This window comes from Apteryx mantelli, chromosome 14 (assembly GCF_036417845.1).
Source record: "Apteryx mantelli isolate bAptMan1 chromosome 14, bAptMan1.hap1, whole genome shotgun sequence".
NCBI lineage: Eukaryota > Metazoa > Chordata > Aves > Apterygiformes > Apterygidae > Apteryx > Apteryx mantelli.
The window spans coordinates 23,687,571-23,704,684 of record NC_089991.1 but is presented as its reverse complement, the minus strand read 5'-3'; the positions used below and the strand labels follow the sequence as shown (position 1 = coordinate 23,704,684).

The 17,114-nt window shown below is 58.1% G+C and overlaps 1 protein-coding gene and 1 long non-coding RNA gene across 2 annotated transcripts; one reads left to right on the top strand and one right to left on the bottom strand.

Moving 5' to 3' along the window:
- Nucleotides 1-371: 371 nt before the first annotated feature.
- LOC106494320 (uncharacterized) lies at nucleotides 372-6,036 on the bottom strand. Its single transcript, XR_001294279.2, has 3 exons — nucleotides 4,279-6,036; nucleotides 2,428-2,547; nucleotides 372-573 (listed from the first exon to the last, which is right to left on the bottom strand). It is a non-coding gene; the product is annotated as an uncharacterized lncRNA (long non-coding RNA).
- A 2,003-nt stretch (nucleotides 6,037-8,039) lies between these two features.
- Nucleotides 8,040-17,034, top strand: APBB3 (amyloid beta precursor protein binding family B member 3). Its single transcript, XM_067305111.1, has 13 exons — nucleotides 8,040-8,105; nucleotides 10,180-10,370; nucleotides 10,758-10,834; nucleotides 11,130-11,187; nucleotides 11,399-11,545; nucleotides 12,027-12,154; nucleotides 12,351-12,356; nucleotides 12,436-12,550; nucleotides 12,837-12,924; nucleotides 13,156-13,239; nucleotides 13,459-13,614; nucleotides 13,666-13,994; nucleotides 16,357-17,034. The coding sequence occupies exons 1-13, from the start codon at nucleotides 8,057-8,059 to the stop codon at nucleotides 16,597-16,599; spliced, it is 1,671 nt and encodes a 556-aa protein (XP_067161212.1). The 5' UTR covers nucleotides 8,040-8,056; the 3' UTR covers nucleotides 16,600-17,034.
- Nucleotides 17,035-17,114: the final 80 nt, after the last annotated feature.

Genomic DNA, 17,114 nt, shown 5'->3' with positions numbered 1-17,114 from the left:
CCATAGCAGTGTAAATAGCTCTGTCTGAATCACCTTGCCTCTTAGCTACAGAGCTAGATTTTTGACCACAGCATCTTGCATACTTCAGCCCCGTGAAGGTCAGGCTGCTGCCTGCTGTCTGGATTCACCCATTTTGGATATCCATAAAGTTCTTTTCTCCCTACTTTCACACAATCCGTTTTCTTCTGTTTTCTTCTATATTTTGTCTTCTTATGTGTAATCTTCCTATTGAGTCATAAAAAATGGCTCCATCACCTCCAACCGAATTTATCACAGCCTGAAAAGCTCTTTTGCCAGGCCCACCACTGAATTTAATTACTCCCTCTCTCTCTCTCACCAAGGCATGACTTCGGGTGACTTCATATTCCTTCTCACAAATGGGAACAGCCTTCTCTGAACCAGCACTCTTTGATGCATGTGCAATTTTTGCAATATGTCCATTTAATGGTGAATTTTCTTGCTCCAAGCAAGCTGGAGGAGGTTTCTCAGGGACTGAGCCACTTGCATCAGCTGCATGAATTCCAACAGATTTGATTGACTGAACCACATCAGCTTGACAGAAAATGAGCAACTCTGAAAGTATGGAACAACAAGAGAAATGAAGAAAGGAGAATCAGTTGCAACAACTTAATAAACTATTGTCAGTCTCATCTACCAACAAAAATAAGTGCAATGACAACCAGCATTCTTATATTCAAGGAAGTCTACTTAAAGTGGTGTTTGGTTTCTAGATAGGCTGCAGAGGAAAATATGCGTTCTCATCCCCTCCCCCCCCCCCACAGCTTACCACAATGCAGATCATAGTGTATCACTTCTGCAGCATCTTCACTGAGGCAGGTTGAAAGAATACAAAAAGAGTGCCCATACTCTCTGTTCCTGAAAGCCAAACCTATCTAATAAGGTATTCTGAAATATCTGAAATAACCTGTCCTCTTTCATCTTTGAGAAATATTTTCACAGCCAATGGCCAAACTGTAACAATTCTCCTGACAAATATTGACAAGTTGTTCAGTCTATTACAGCACACTTTTCTCCTAACGACTCGCCTTTTGTTTATTTTGGCTGTACTGACAGCAGATTGGCTCCTCTCCAGCAACTCTGTCCACATCACAAGAACGACACAAGTTTTTCTTTGGTCACATGCTGCCGGGAACACATCACTTTGCTCATTGTGCTCTGAATAGGACCACAGCTGACCAGAGCATTGTAATTTCTGAGGTCTGACAAAATTTCCTCACCAGAACTGGAGGGTAATTCCCCTGAAAAGGTACCTGCTGAAATTATTACCACCAAGAACATCAGGCTCTTGCTGAGTAGCTCATCTATCATTCAGAGGCACAAGCATCCAGCATTCCTAAACATCTATTTGCAACTGCAACAACTGTCCAAATGTGTTGCAGGTTGGCTACACACGGCAGAGGGAGCAAAGACGGATTGAATGCTTCACTGAATAGCAATGACCACAACCCTAGCAGAAAAAGAGAAAACATTCCTCCCTTACAGAGAGCAATAGTCTAGGTAAGTCTTATTGTTCTTAGTTTTATGTTTCTTTTTTCCCCTCTGATTATAGGCTTATATGAACATTTCTGCTATCGCTCCAATTAGGCAAGAGGATGTAAATGCACATTGTGCATTGCTTCCTTCAACCCAGGGGTCTAAATGGGGAGCACACTCAGACCTGATTTACTACAGTAGAAGTCCGGCTTTACTGACTGTCTTCTAAGCTTACACAGAAGACCTATCCACTATTCAGACCCTGATGGGTTTTCTGCCACACTGCCTGTCTTGTCCAGAAAAAAAAAGGCAATTTGCCCTGTTGTCAATGGTATGAAGGAACAGTAATAATGTTGGGCTCCAGATCAAAAGGGAGGGAGAAGGGAAGGCAGTTAAAACTAAAAACAAATCATTGCTCCAGAGAGTGTGTGCTCTAGGACTGTCATACAGGGACTGCAGGACAGATACATGGTAGCTGGAGAAGGCTATTATATGAATAAACTGAGGCCTGTTATATTCATTTAGGGAACTGGTGGTATAAACGTGAGTGCGCTTTTTTTCCTCACCCAGTCTGAACAGCACAGAAACAACTGGGAAGAAGGGAAGAATACCCTAGGTCTTATCTCTCAGGTAATATCTAAGAGAAGTGATGAAAGATTAACCTTATACAGTCAAGAGATCTGACTGGTAATTGGCCAAGGAAGATCAAATTGGAAGTCAATACAAGGGAAAATTTTGTGCTCCTTGTCCAGAATTCTGTAATTCATTCCAGAAAATTGAATTCCAGTCTCTAGCCCACAGAAAAAGCCAGTGTCAAAAATGACACCTGCCGCTCCATTTCTTCCTCAAGCACAAGTCAAACCAAACCAGATCTCACTGTCTTCAGGGCAAACACCAGAAAATAATCAGTTACAGAATTACTAGGTGTCTTACCTTTTCCTGAGAAGTATAAGGGAAAGCTGTTTCCTATCGGCCAAGTAAGAACTGCTCCAAGTTCTCCCAGACAGTTGGCATTCACTTTTTCTCAGCTCCAGAGCCACACAACATTGCCTGCTGAAGGCAAGAAACACAACACAGACAGGAAAAAAAAAAAAATCTTTATCTGAGTGGTAATCAATGGCAATTCCATGCCTGCTTGAAGGCATTTGAGACAGAATAAATAAATAAAAGAATCTGTGAAGATTCTCAGCTTAGAGAGCTGAGATCAGGGCAAAACTCCAGTGGAGGGAGTCCGCCTTCAGATTGCCCTTCACCAGACCCAGGGACAAGATTGGATGATGCTCAAGAGCACCAGCTGTAATCCACCCCTCCACTCCCTGCCTGGCCAAAAAGCACCTCCTGTTTTTGCAGTGGTGATAAGCAGTTCTTTATCTCTCAGTGAATGCTGCTCCCTGTGCTCCTTATTCACACAGCAAGCGCCACCAAGTACCAGTTAGAGCAGCATGGCATACAGAGCTGCAGAGCAGGTGTCCCTTCTCCACTGCCCCGTGCCCCAGCACTAGTTCAGGCTCCAGCACAGCATTGCTAGAGGGATTGGTGCAGTGGCATCTCCAGTGCAGCAAACCCCATCTCCAAGCCAGGCTAATTCAATTTGTCTGACTGCAGCAGTGAGAGGCTGCCAGGGCTCAGCTGCGAGGCTGAACCTGGGGAAGTACTGTGCTGTGCAGCAGAGCAATGTGAGCACGTCCACCACTGGTCTCACCCCACTGTCGCTGCCAAGGGCCCTGTCATACACATGTGGGTCTTCATGCAACTGAAAACAGACCCTGATCAAGTACTCTCTCATACAGCTTTGTGATTTAATAGACAAGGAAGTGCCCAAAGATCTGGAAGAAAAATCAGCAAGGCATTAAAGCCATTAACAATAAAAGATGAAGCTTCTTAGAGTGTTATTTTACCTCTGCAGCCAGTGGAAAGGCAATCCTGCTGATTTGGCCTCTTTGTCATGTTCCGAAGCATGCACATGAACAGTGCAAAGCTTATTGTGGTCCCTCCTCACAGGCACAAACTGGGACTCCTCAGAGACAGCAGCCCTCTTTTCCACTACACTAACATCCAGAAATATACTTTTCTGATGCTATGTATTGGCCTCTTTTTTTTGTTCAGGATTGGGAGGCCCCTCTTTATTGAACATACAGTATTGGTCTCTGGAGTTGGGAGTAGGTTTCTTGTTAGACACCTAGAATCATCCCCTTGCTTTCACCCTCTCCAGCCCATCCCAACCCCAGACGTTCAGACAACTGAAAGGAGTGCTGCAGGCCTCTTGAAAGAGGGACACCCCAATCATAGGCTCACTCACAGGCACAAAAAAATCAGGACATGTTGCTGGCAAAAAACTCAGGCAGCAAACCATCAGTTTAAGTGATGCTTGGAGAGGTTTTATCTTAGGGGTAACCGAACCTGATGAACTGTAGGAACCAGAACATGCCCCCTCCCTGGGCCAGTGAGAGGAGAGGGTGCTCCTTTGATCCTGTTCCTAGCCCCAGCCCAAATATGTGCAAATGCACGCACACACACATACACACACACACACACACACACACACACACACACACACGGAGCCCACAAAGACACAGCCCATGGCAGGCAGACTAGCACAGACAGGAGGGTGACGCCTTGAGAGGCTCCCACAAAAGTCCACTCAGCACAAATAGCCTGACCCCAGCTCTGCAGAAAGAAACCCAGGGGAAAACCCTGCCAAGGATCTCCCCTGTCTGTCACGCTGGCTGGTCCAGCTGGAAGTCAGCCAGTTGCCCACACACATGCGCACACAAACATACATACACAGAGCATGGGTCTCTCCAGGGGCCAGCACCCAGATGTCCTGTCCTGCTCAGCAGCTGAAGTTCAGCTTCCAGCCTGAAGTTCACTACCTGTTCTCAAACACAGGCTCAGAACAGGGAGCACAGTCACATAGAAGAAACAGGATTTAATAAAAATTTAGGACAGATTACAGTGATCACAGAAAGTGTTCCATCAGGCAAGCATACTGACTAGCCCCTGCTTACATGCTGCTGGCTCCTTTTCTCCTTTTTCTTGCTGTTTTCCCATGCTTGCTTCTCCCCTGTCTGTGCTGAGCCCTCCCTTTCTTGTCCTGTGTCTGTTCCCATAATCAGTTTCATACAGTTCCCAAGTTCCATCTGCTCCATCCCAAAATTCTTGTCCCCTTGCATCCTATAATAAGTCCTTTATCCCTTTAGGCTATAATCCCCCTTAATCTGCATGGCATTCCTGAGAAAGAGATGTTTTCACTGAGTCACCTTGGTGGGTTGTGTATGAGGGATGATGGTGTAACTGTTCTATAATGATTTTAGGAATAGCCTATGCAGTGTGCTCTGTTTTCACCGAGTAGGTTACAGGGGTCCTTCTGTCTATCACTATTCCTTTGGTCATCCTGTCTCTCTCCTCCTCTCCCTCCCTCCCAAGACCTTTGTGTTTAATTTGATTAGTCTTTACTCAGATAGCCAGACGCTTTATTAAGCAGGTGAGTGTTGGGAGGGTGGTTCCTATCTGGCATCTTCAGTCTTTTTTTCCCTTTTCTTTCTTTGAAGGCCACTGTCAGCTATGCTGAACAGGAGCAGGAACAGTTAATATAAGAATTGCTGCCTCCTTTCTGGTCAGCCAAGCTCAGTTTTTGAAATGTTCCATAAAATCCATGTTGACCTGAGGACAGGGAAACACATGTAGCATAGGGCACCATGTTCACTCCTGGGCATTGGAAAAACAGGATATGTCAGTCAGTCTGAGCAAAGCAGACCCACAATCCTCTCTGACTCCCTTTGCCCCAGACACATCTAAGCACAGAGCACAGGGGACCCTCAGTCTCCCCTGCTCCTGTGGGGACAGGCCAGTTCAGCTAAGCGCTGGACTTCCTGGAGGGTGCTGGTGCAAGAGCTCAGGGGTGTGTGGTGGTACTGCATGAGGCCAAATGGGCTGGGAGGATTCTGAGATCACTGGGGTTATATCAGAATGGCCATCCAATTGTGGCAAGGCCTCATGGTGACATGGGCTCTTACCTAAAGGCAGGGGTGAACAGGAAGGTGGGGTTTCCTTTGGAGGAGTATGGGGTAGCTTCCTGTATGCAAGGATGTTTCTGCCAGAGGAGTAGCAGTGATTGCAGGCACCAGCTCATGTGGCACTTTTCCAGGGAAAGTCTAAGGATGGGCTTCCACTGGAAATCGGGACCAGGGCAACCGTCACTTCTTATCTTGAAGAAAAGTGGTCCCTTAACTACCAGTGTGGAAAGCTGAGATGCTTCAAATTTGCCAGGAGCAGAAGGTTGCCACTGCTCCATTCCTGATTGTGCAGAGCTACAGCCGACACCTGGCAGATGGGGAAGAGAAGTGTGCTTCTGGCCTCAGATGGAAAAATGTGGCGAAGAGCCCAGAGCATACTGCTGAGTTCAGCACTCAGGGAGGCAAAGACAATACTGCTTAATAAATATAAGTTCTTGGCACTGGTTGTTATTAATGCATCCCTCAATAGAGCAACTGCTTCCATCTGTATTGTATGCGATTCAGTGCACAGGGAGGAAAGGTTTGGTATCTCAGCTTAGTGACCAGTGCACTGCCACAACTAAGCATCACCCTGGAAAAATGCAGTGTTTACTACTGTTTGCACAGTGTCTTGAGAACATCATGCACTGAAATGGGTCTTTAAACTGACTGTCCAAAGCATGATTTTCAACATTTGCTGTGAAGAGTCCCTTCCCACAGAGCTGGAAGTTATCCATTGCCAGGGACCAGGAGAGCATCATTCTGAAAGGTGATTTGGACTCTGCTCTTCCCCAGATGGGGCAATGAAAGAGGTGAAATTGGAGGGAAGGTCAGAGCACTGGCATGAGAGCTCAGCTGTCTGCAACTCAGCAGAAAGTTTCCCCTCGATTGCTGAGTCAGGCCTTTGCTGGGACCTCAGAAATGGCTCAGGCAGGAGCAGTGAGCAGCTCTCACTCCTGCCTAGGAGTGGAGGGGTGTTACACTGGTGAGGTATGCCCCAAGGACACAGTGCTCAAACAGGGGTTTGGTCTCAGAGATCCCACTAACTCTGGACAGATGCAGAAGATGTAGCCTGTAGTCAAGAGAGCAAATCTCAACAGAAGATGCATAGGCAGAAATGACTGCAGATTACTGCAAAGTTGGATTATGCAGCTAGTGTCTTCCTTAGGCCAGCCAACATGAGTGAGATTAAAATGCAGGAGGAGGGAAGGGTACTGTGAAACAGAGTGTCACAAAATTAGCCCAGAGAGGGCATGAATGGGGGGCTGAGCTCTAAGCAAAGTGGCAAAGCCTGACTGGAAGGAAGGCACCAGACATGGCAAATTCATTCTGCACTTGCAACGACTACAAGCTCTGTGGACAGCAATGCATGGAAAGAAGCAGGGTAGCTGAGGTGGCATGGGAGGCTCTCAGGAACATAAGCTATATCCAGGCTAGAAAAAGCCCTTCTTGGACTAGCCTCCAGCTCTGCAGAAGGAAACATTAAGAGGCCACCAGGCACAAGTGAGACATGCCATGGATAGCAAACCACTTTGTAAGATGTCATCAGGCCCCTGTAGCTTGGAAGGGCTTTGTCTATGGGGGAACATGGAAGGCTGCAAGGGGGGGAGCTGAGATGTGCAGCAACAAATCTCTCTGGAGCTTCCATCCTCGAGTACTGAGCAACATCCAGGATCAGCAATGTGCAGCATGGCAAGGAAAACAGAAGTCTCAAATTAGAAATGCAAAGCTCTCAACCTGTGGTGAAAAGGGGGAGATGACTGGCACTCACATCTAGGTGTTTCAGTAATGTCTCAAGGAGATCGGATTGCGGGCAGAGGGAAATGGAGAGGATCTGAGCATGCATGAAACAGAATGAAACCAGAATAAGTGTGGATGGAGAGGAATAAGGGTGATCTGTGGGAAAATGGAAGGAAGTGGAGGAAACCTCAGGGTGCATGGAGGGGAAAGGAGCTAACCTCAGGGCACAGCAGATCTGAATCCACTGCTGTACTCAAAAAATCCCTTTCCTGTACCCAAATACCCTTCCCACACTGAAATACCCCCTTCCCTACACTTAGGGATGTGCCTTTCCAGACACAACTAACCCCCTCACACACCCAAATACCCCTTCCCATTCCCAAATACCATCTTCCTGCACCTAAATATCCCCCTCCCATGCCCTAATGCCCCCGTGATACCCATCCCACACCAAGATATATCCCTCCAATATCCAAATACCAACTCCTGCACCCAGTTACCCCCTCCTGTATCCAAATACTCCTCTCTTACACCCAAATACCCCACCAAATACCTCTTTCTTGCGCTCAGATATCCTCTGCACCCCAGTAACCCCCCAGGCTCACACTCGCATCCAAATACACCCTTCCTGCATCCAAATACAAGCTTCTCGTGCTGCCAATTCTGCACCCGCCCCCCCCCCATCCTCCCCCATTGCCTGCACTCTGGTTTCTCTCCTCCGCCCCCGCCGCCGCTTCTGCCCCGCCTCTGCCGCCCGCCCCCGTCGCAGCCGCCGCTCGGGCCGCGCCTCCGGGAGCGGCGGGCCGAGGCGGGCCCGCACCGGGGCCATGCTGGGCAAGGACTACATGCTGGCCATCATACTGGTCAACTGCGACGGTAGCGGGGCCGGGCTGCGGGGGGGCCGCGGCTGCTGGAGGGGCGGCGAGGGGGGCCATGCTCCGGGGCCTTGCCTGCGGGGGGGTCCCAGGAGCCGTGCCCGCTGCGGGGGCTCCGGGGCGGCGGCGGGCGGCGCTCGTGGGGCTCGTTGCTGGGGCCGCCGGGACCGGGGAGGGCTGCGCGAGCGCCCGGGGGCCCGGGCTGGGCGGACCGGGCCCCCGGCGGGGCGGGCGCGGCGCCCGCCGCTCTCCGCGGTGCTGAAAGGGCGCGGCCTCCGGGAGCGGCCCGGGCGCCCCGCAATCCGGCCCGGCGCTGCGGGCGCTCCAGGAGGGGGAGCCGGGCCGGGAGCTGCGCTGGGCCCGCGGTGCTCGGCCCAAGAGGCAGGGGCCCGCGACCCCCCTGCAGCCAGCGCTGGCATTCCCCTGCGCAGGGCAGCAGGGCCTAACCGGGTACCTGCGCGGGGGGGCTGGGGCTTCAGGGCATCTCCCCCGCAGGCCCTCTCAAGGGCAGGGAAGGCACTTTCTGCCCCAGTCCCTGCTGGCGCAGGGCTGTGTGTTGCCAGCCTGGAGCACGGTCCAGCCAGGCCTGGGTTGCTGGGGGAGGGGCAGGACCCCCAAGGCAGCCGGGGGGCAGGACCCATCACAAGACCTGGGGAGACCAGCTGGGCCCTGGTAAGATGGGCAGAGACAGGGGCCTGAGTGTTGGGATGTTTGGCTCAGCCATGGGCTGCCAGGCTCTCTGCCCCCTTGGCACCTGCCTGCATTGGGCACCTGCAGTGGACACCCCTGGCTCCAGAGCTTTGCTGTCTGCACCTTCATTTTCTTCCCACTTCTCTCCATCCCCGTGGTGCCCAGAACAAAGGTATCAGCAGGACCCAGTGACTGTGGGGGAGGGACACTCACCCTCACCCTGAACCGAGCAGGGCCACCCCCATGCTCTGTGGACAGGACTCCAAGAGCAGATGTGGGGCAGGAGGCTGCTGCGCTGTGCTGTGCCATGGCTGGCTCCACCTACTGTGTGAGCGGGTCTGGGGGACAGCAGGGCATGGGAGGCAGAGTGTGGCTCATCAATGGCATTGATGGATTACCCACTGTCTGTCCCTCCCAGCAGCACAGCTCAAGGGGATAAGCACCCACAAGAGGCATGCCGACCTCTGAGTATTTTTAGCTGTATTCCCAGGAGCAGATCTCATTACAGTTCTGCACCACAGGGTCATTTCCATGATTTCACTTGGGCTTGGGGGTGTGGGAAGGAGGGGGTTAATCTGTCCCCCTCTCCCTGCAACCCTCCAAGGGTGCTTTCTCCCTCCCAGGGGTTCATCCCCAATCCTTTCTTGTGACAAAGTTGAGAAGAAGCCAAGCTTGGGCACCCAAGGGTGTTGGCAGATGGCTGGGGACTGCATGCTGGCAGTGAGATCCCTGGCCTGGCAGTTCTGTGCCCTGTCAGGGTGCCTCTGCACTGTGCTTTCTCCCCTGGGCAGTGGTCTGTGCCCATGCGGGGGTCACCCCCTCCCTCCTGCTGCTGTGAGCCAACTGCCTGCATTGGTCACAGTGCCAGGACTCCTGGGGTCTGTACCAGCACTAACCTGGAGAGGGAACATTATCTAGTGGGTAGAGCAAGGTATTAGGCCATTGCTGCCCTTGGGTCTGATCCCGACAGTGGCATGTCTCTCCCATGACCAGTGGGCATGGCTCCCAGGTGGCTCTGAGTCTGCCAAGCACCGCTTATGAAGGGTGTCCTGTGCTTTGGCTGGCAACAGAAGGAAGGCTCTTCTTGGGGCGAGGGGTTGCCATCCACACTTCTCCATGGGCAGTGAGGTCAGACAGAGCTGGACTGAGCTGAGCTCCCACAGCACTGGGCCCTGCTACTGCAGCCTCTCTGGCACCTCTCAAGGTCCTCCTGTTCAGAATTTCTCTTCCCAGCCATGCGCCCAGCTCTGCACTGGGGCACCATATCCTACCCCAGCAGCAGTCCCAACCCCCTGCTGCCACAAGCCACTTGCTTCTCAGGCATCCTTGCAGCTGAAAGCAGCTGTAGGAATTCTTCCCCCATCTCACACTCTCCTTCTGCCTAGACAACCTCTGGAGTGATCAGAGCCTGGAGACGGACCCTGACCTCCCTGCAGGCTGGAGGAAAATCCGTGATTCTCTGGGCACCTACTATTGGCATGTGCCTACCGGCACGACACAGTGGCAGCACCCAGCATGCACTGCTGGCCTGGGTGGGAGCCTGGAGCCTGATGGAGAGGAGATGCTCCAGGACACGGTAGGGGATGTGGGCAGGGGAGTGAGGGCTTGTGTTGGATCCCCTCACTGGGGATGAGCAGCCTGGAGTGGCTAGCCCAAACCTGATAGGAGCCCACCACAGAGGGGCTGGTGAAGGACCCACTGGGTGTCTCTAGTCCAACTTCCCCTTGGAGTGGGACTGTCTCCATCACCCCAAGGGCCTGCTCAGCCCTTTCCTGGCTGGGGTTAACTCCCTTGCAGTGCTCTGGGAGGCCCCATGTTGGCCCCATCCTGGCACTTCTTGAGGTCCCCCTGAGTTAAGGCTTTGCTCTCCTGCAGGTAGGCCACATGCCCAAGGCCCCTGTGGATATGCGCTCCCCCCAGCAACCCCTCTCACTGCCCTCATCCCCTTCCTTCTCTCTCCCAGGACCACCAGGCCTCCATGGTGAATCACCCCTTGAACAACAGGCCCATTCCCAGCCCTATGGCATCACTGTCCAGGAGGTAGGGTTATCCATACTCTCTGCCAACATGGGGCCAGTGGGGACTTTGGGGCACCATGCAGTGGGCTCCCTTTTGCCCACCACTGGGTGTTGGTCCTTAGCGTCCACCCTCAGAGCAGCCACACAGATTGCAGTCAGCTGCACCAAGCTGGGCGCCCTTGTGGGATGCTCCCCAGCTCATAGCATGGGGGATCTCCTGCTGCCAGGGCATCCTGACACTTCTCAGGGCACTGGTGCCCAGGGGCAGTGCTGCTGAGTGGAAGTCTTGCCCACTTCACCACCCCATCCCTTTGCAGGACCTCACTGCCCTGGCATGGAGATGTCTTCCAGCACACCACTGAGCCCGGCTCCAAGGTACTGCATCGGGGTAAGAGGGGTGGTGGTCCTGGCACACTGGGAGGCTCTTTCCCCTTTCTCAGAGCACCTGGAGGAGTAGCACTGTGGCATCATGTGGAGGGATGGAGGGCAGGAGGGAGCACCCAGCAGCTGGCAGGCGTAGGGATGAGGGCAAAGGCAACAATGGCCATGCTGGCCTGGCATGCAAACCTTGTGTGTCCCTGCTCAGTGCTTCGCCGTACGCTCGCTGGGCTGGGTCGAGATCCCCGAGGAGGACCTGGCACCTGGTAAGAGCAGCATCGCTGTCAACAACTGCATCCAGCAGCTCTCCAACAGCAAGAGCCAGGGCCAGGGCTCTGCAGGCAGCCGGGGCGAGGTGAGGGCCAGGGACGGTGCTGCTGGGGAGGCTCCCACAGCTGTGGCCAGGGGCCAGTGCCACTGCAGCTGGCTGTCCCCGCATATGGGGACCGTGTCTGGGGAGCCCAGGGACCAGAGCCACTGGCAGAGCCAGCTGTCTCCATGCACAAGGTCAAAGACAGCAGTGCCCAGATATGGGGCAGGCCACGCTGTTGCAGCTTTCCCTGCACAAGGTGACAGTGCCAGGAAGTTCCTGGGTGGGGGGGCCTGTCCCCACACATGGGGATTGTATTAGGGGTGCCCCTGTGTGGGGCAGTCCAGGTAGACAGGGCTGTCCCCCCACTTGGGGACCATGCTGGGAGGTGCCCAGATACAAGCAGGCTGGGTGGATGGGGCTGTCTCTGCACACAAGACCAGTGCCAGGGTGCCCAGGTGTGGGGCAGCTGGGGCAGCTGGGGTTGGCCTGCCACCAGGTTGAGGGTACCCCTGGTTCCCCACAGGGCCAGAACCTGGTGATGATCCTGAAGAAGGACACCATGAGCCTGGTGGACCCCCTGGACCACAGTCTCATCCACTGCCAGCCCATCCTCAACATCCGCGTCTGGGGTGTTGGCTGCAACAATGGCAGGTGCCAGGGGCAGGGGCCCCTCCATAGCAAGCAGCGGCACAGCCCATGGGCTATGGGGTGCCCCTGCACCTGGGAGCCATGCCATGGCCTGGCACCCAGGGGACTCCGGCAGCCCTGGCTCTGACTGCTTGGGATGGTGGGACCCATGCAATAACCTGTCTGCTCTCCTCTCTCCTGACTGCCATGGTGGATGCAGGGACAGGTAAGGTGGTGTGGGGCAAGGGGGTTGCACCAGGGGTTGCCTCCACCAGGCCCTCCCTCACCTGCCCTTGACCTTGCAGGGACTTTGCGTTCGTGGCCAGTGACAAGGATACCTGCGTGCTCAAGTGTCACGTCTTCCACTGCAACGTGCCTGCCAAGGGCATTGCCAGGGCGCTGCATGAAATGTGCTCCAAGGTGGGGTACCAGGGTCTGTGGTCGCAGATGGGCTGAGCCCACCCACAGCCCGGGCACACAGAGCAGTGGAGCTCATGGGGACAGATTTGGGCACAACACTGTGTTTTCAGGGTGGGGGGAGGTCACAGGGCCACTGGCTCTGCCAGCCAGCACACACCTCAGTTTCCCTCCTCAGTGTGCTGCTCACCCTCCACTGAAAAAGGGCTGAGGGGTGCCTGGGTGCCCCCGTCACCCAGCCAGGGCGCCCCTGAAAGCATGTGGCCCCGAGTGATGTTTTCTCTTGCAGATCATGTCTGAGCGAGCAGTAGCAAGCAGCAGGCTCCCGCGTGCTCTCACCTTGGAGTCCATCTCCCCCGATGACCTGCCGCTGCAAGGTACCATCTGACAGGCACCCTGGTGACCCCTTGCAAGGGCTGGCCACCACACTCCCCGTGTCCACAGCCCTGTGTGCTGCTCCCCCAGCACAGAGAGAGGCCTGGGCACAGTGCGACTGTGCCGTGTGTGGCCGCCAGAGCCCCTTGTCCTGCCTGGATGCATCCTTGGGGGCTTTGGGGACCCTGGGGCTGCATGTGCAGGGGTCCCACACACCTCTCCTGTCTCGGCAGTGGATATCCTGGATGCTGTGAGACAGTCGATCCAGAAGTACGAGGCACTGTACATCGGCAGCCTGCCTGTGCCCAGGGCCATGGGTAAGTGCTGTTGCCCCCACAGTGGCTGGGGGATGCCCAAGAAACGCCCCTTGCTGGGGAGGCCAAGTGACAGCTGTGCGGCTGGGCCATGCCCAGCGGTGCAAGGGGTCCTGCCCATGGGGCCTCAGTGCCCTCTGTCACCCAGCAGAACCCTGTGCAGCACCCAGTCCCCCTGCCTCGCTGGGACAGGGACTGCTAGCGCCACCTCTTGCCCCCTAGGGATGGACGTGCTGAACGAGGCCATCGAGAAGCTGACAAGAGGCCCTGGGCGGGAGCGCTGGATGCCCTCCCTCATCAGTGTGTCTGACACAGCCATGAGGGTGCACCCAGCACAGGTGGGGCCAGGATTGGCAGGGGAACCTGGGGGTCCAAAGGGTGCTGACTGCTGCAGCTGATGCAGGAACCCTGCTGCCACCAGGGTGGGAGGATGTGTCCCACTGGGGAGGGACTGGCCTGGGGTGGCTGAGCTGCCTCGGAGCGGAGATCTGGCCTGGGGGCATGGTGCTGGGTGCCGAACTCTGCCATGGCTGCCTGGGGGTTTGGCACACGACAGATGGGCTTGTCCCTGGCAGGAGGAAGAAGAGGAGGCTCACATCTGGGAGTGCCAGGTTCGGTACGTGACCTTCATCGGGGTGGGCAGAGACGCGCACACCTTCGCCCTCATCGTGGACACAGGACAGCGCTTCCAGTGCACGGCATTCTGGTGCGAGCCCAATGCCGGCACCATCTCGGAAGCAGTGCAGGCAGCCTGCATGGTAAGCGGGGCCCTGGGGTGCCCCCGCGCACCTCCCTGGGCCCCACAGATGGTACACCAGCGCCGGGGACCGAGCCAGGCAGCCTGGGGTCTTTGCAGGGGGGCAGCAGGAGGCAGAGGCCAGTGGCTCAGCTCCCCGCAGGGCGTAAAGGGGCTGGTCCCTGAGCCCTGCTGCAACATGGCCCATCCTGCCACCCTGCCACCACCCCTCTGGGTGCCCGTCCCCACGTCCCGCCGTCTTGGGTGACCCCACCACCTCACTGGGTGCCTGTCCCCATGTCCTACCATCGCAGGTCACCCCACCACCCCGCTGGGTGCCCGTCCCCAAGTCCTGCTGTCACAGGTTGCCCCACCACCCCGCTGGGTGCCCATCTCCATGCCCCGCTGGCTCGGGTCACCCCACCACCCCGCTGGGTGCATGTCCCCACATCCCGCTCTCTTGGGTCGCCCCACCACCCCACTGGGTGCACATCCCCATGTGCTGCCATCGCGGGTCACCCCACCGCCCCACTGGGTGCCCATCCCCACATCCCACCGCCTCCGGTCACCCCGCTGCCCCGCTGGGTGCCCGTCCCCACGTCCCACCATCGCGGGTCGCCTGGTGGCCCTGCTGGGTGCCCGTCCCCACACCCCGCCATCTTGGGTCGCCCCACCACCCCGCTGGGTGCCCATTCCCACGTCCCACCGGCTTGGGTCACCCCACCACCCCACTGGGTGCCCATCTCCACATCCCACCATCACGGGTTGCCCTGTGGCCCCGCTGGGTGCCCGTCCCACATCCCGCCGGCTCGGGTTGCCCCACGGCCCTGCTAGGTGCCCGTCCCCACATCCCGCCGGCTCGGGTGACCCCACCGCCCCGCTGGGTGCACGTCCCCATGTCCCGCCATCTTGGGTGACCCCACTGCCCTGCCGAGTGCCCGTCCCCATGTCCCACTGGCTCGGGTGACCCCACCACCCCATTGGGTGCCCGTCCCCATGTCCCACCATCTCTGGTCACCCCACCGCCCCGCTGGGTGCCCGTCTCCACATCTCGCCATCGCGTGTTGTTCCGCGACCCCACTGCGTGCCCATCCCCATGTCCCGCCATCGTGGGTCGCCCCACAGCCCCACTGGGTGCCTGTCCCCATGTCCCGCCATCGCGGGTCACCCCACCGGCCTGCTGGGTGCCCGTCCCCACGTCCTGTCGTAGTGGGTCGCCCCACGGCCCTGCTGGGTGCCCATCCCCAAGTCCCGCCGTCTCGGGTCGCCCCACCACTCCGCTGGGTGCCCGTCCCCATGTCCCACTGTCTCCAGTCACCCCACCGCCCTGTTGGGTGCCCATCCCCACGTCCCGCCATAGTGGGTTGCCCCACAGCCCCGCTGGGTGCCCGTCCCCACATCCCACTGTCTTGGGTTGCCCCGCTGGGTGCCCGTCCCCACGTCCCACCTCCTCCGGTCACCCCACTGGCCTGCTGGGTGCCCGTCCCCACATCCTGCTGTCGCGGGTCACCCCACCGCTCCGCTGGGTGCCCGTCCCCACGTCCCACCTCCTCTGGTCACCCCACCGGCCTGCTGGGTGCCCGTCCCCATGTCCTGCCATAGCGGGTCGCCCCGCAGCCCCGCTGGGTGCCCGTCCCCACATCCCACCTCCTCCGGTCACCCCACTGGCCTGCTGGATGCCTATCCCCACATCCTGCTGTCGCGGGTCGCCCCGCGGCCCCGCTGGGTGCCCGTCCCCACGTCCCGCCGGCTCGGGTGACCCCACCGCCCCGCTGGGTGCACGTCCCCATGTCCCGCCATCTTGGGTGACCCCACTGCCCTGCCGAGTGCCCGTCCCCATGTCCCACTGGCTCAGGTGACCCCACCACCCCATTGGGTGCCCGTCCCCATGTCCCACCATCTCTGGTCACCCCACTGCCCCGCTGGGTGCCCGTCTCCACATCTCGCCATCGCGTGTTGTTCCGCGACCCCGCTGCGTGCCCATCCCCATGTCCCGCCATCACGGGTCGCCCCGCGCCCTTGCCAGGTGCCCATCCCCATGTCCCGCCATAGCGGGTCGCCCCGCAGCCCCGCTGGGTGCCCGTCCCCATGTCCCGCCATCACGGGTCACCCCACCGATCTGCTGGGTGCCCGTCCCCACGTCCCACCTCCTCCGGTCACCCCACTGGCCTGCTGGGTGCCTATCCCCACATCCTGCTGTCGCGGGTCGCCCCGTGGCCCCACTGGGTACCCGTCCCCAAGTCCTGCCGTCTCGGGTCGCCCCACCACTCCGATGGGTGCCCATCCCCATGTCCCACTGTCTCCGGCCGCCCCACCGCCCTGCTGGGTACCTGTCCCCACGTCCCGCCGACGTGGCCCGGCCATGCCGTGTCGCGTCCCCACAGGTGCAGTACCAGAAGTGCCTGGTGGCCGCGGCGCCGCGGTCCAAAGCGAAGGGCGCAGCAGCTCGGGCGCGGCCGGCGGCCGCGGGGGACACCGCGGGCAGCCACTTCAGCCCGGGGCTGCCCGGCATGCCCAAGGCGAGCGGCGGCAGCAGCGGCAGCGGGGGGCCGGCGCCCCGCAAGCGCGGCGTCTTCTCCTTCCTGGAGACCTTCCGCCAGAAGCACTCGCTGTTGCACACGCCCTAGGGGCAGGCGGGGGAGGCGCCACGAGGAGCCCCGGCCCCAGCCCCGGAGCAGCGACACCGCCGTCGCCGGCCCAGCCCGCCACGTCCCGGCCCCGAGGGCCCCGCGCGCGGCTCCCGGGCCAGGGCAGCCCGCGGCACCGGCAGCCCGTCGCGCCCGCTCCGGCGCGAGGACCCCCCGCCCCCCCACATCTCACCCAGCACCGCCGCACCGCCGCAGGAGGGGCCCGGCCTGCCGGGGGTCCCGGCGGGGCTCGGCCCCGCAGGGGGCCCCGCGGAGCGGCCCCGGGCCCCGGGCCCCGGCCCCGGCCCCCGCCCGGAGTCTACCTCAGCGACACTTTCGTAGCCGACCATTTCTCAATAAAACACGACCATACAGCTGTCCTGGCTCTGCTTTGCGCCGCCCGCGGGCCCCGCGCACCGGCCCCCGCTCGGCGTGGGCTCCGTGGCCTCCCCCCAGCGCGGCCCCCGGGCCCCGCGACCGCCCCGCGCTGGCCCCGCCCCCTCGGCGCGAGGGGC

Bases quoted from the DNA above. Each gene is read 5' to 3' on its own strand.
- APBB3 (XM_067305111.1), top strand. From the start codon at position 8,057: ATGCTGGGCAAGGACTACATGCTGGCCATCATACTGGTCAACTGCGAC. The intron at 10,835-11,129 runs GTAGGGTTATCC...ATCCCTTTGCAG, and splicing joins ATGGCATCACTGTCCAGGAG to GACCTCACTGCCCTGGCATG. The intron at 11,546-12,026 runs GTGAGGGCCAGG...GGTTCCCCACAG, and splicing joins CTGCAGGCAGCCGGGGCGAG to GGCCAGAACCTGGTGATGAT.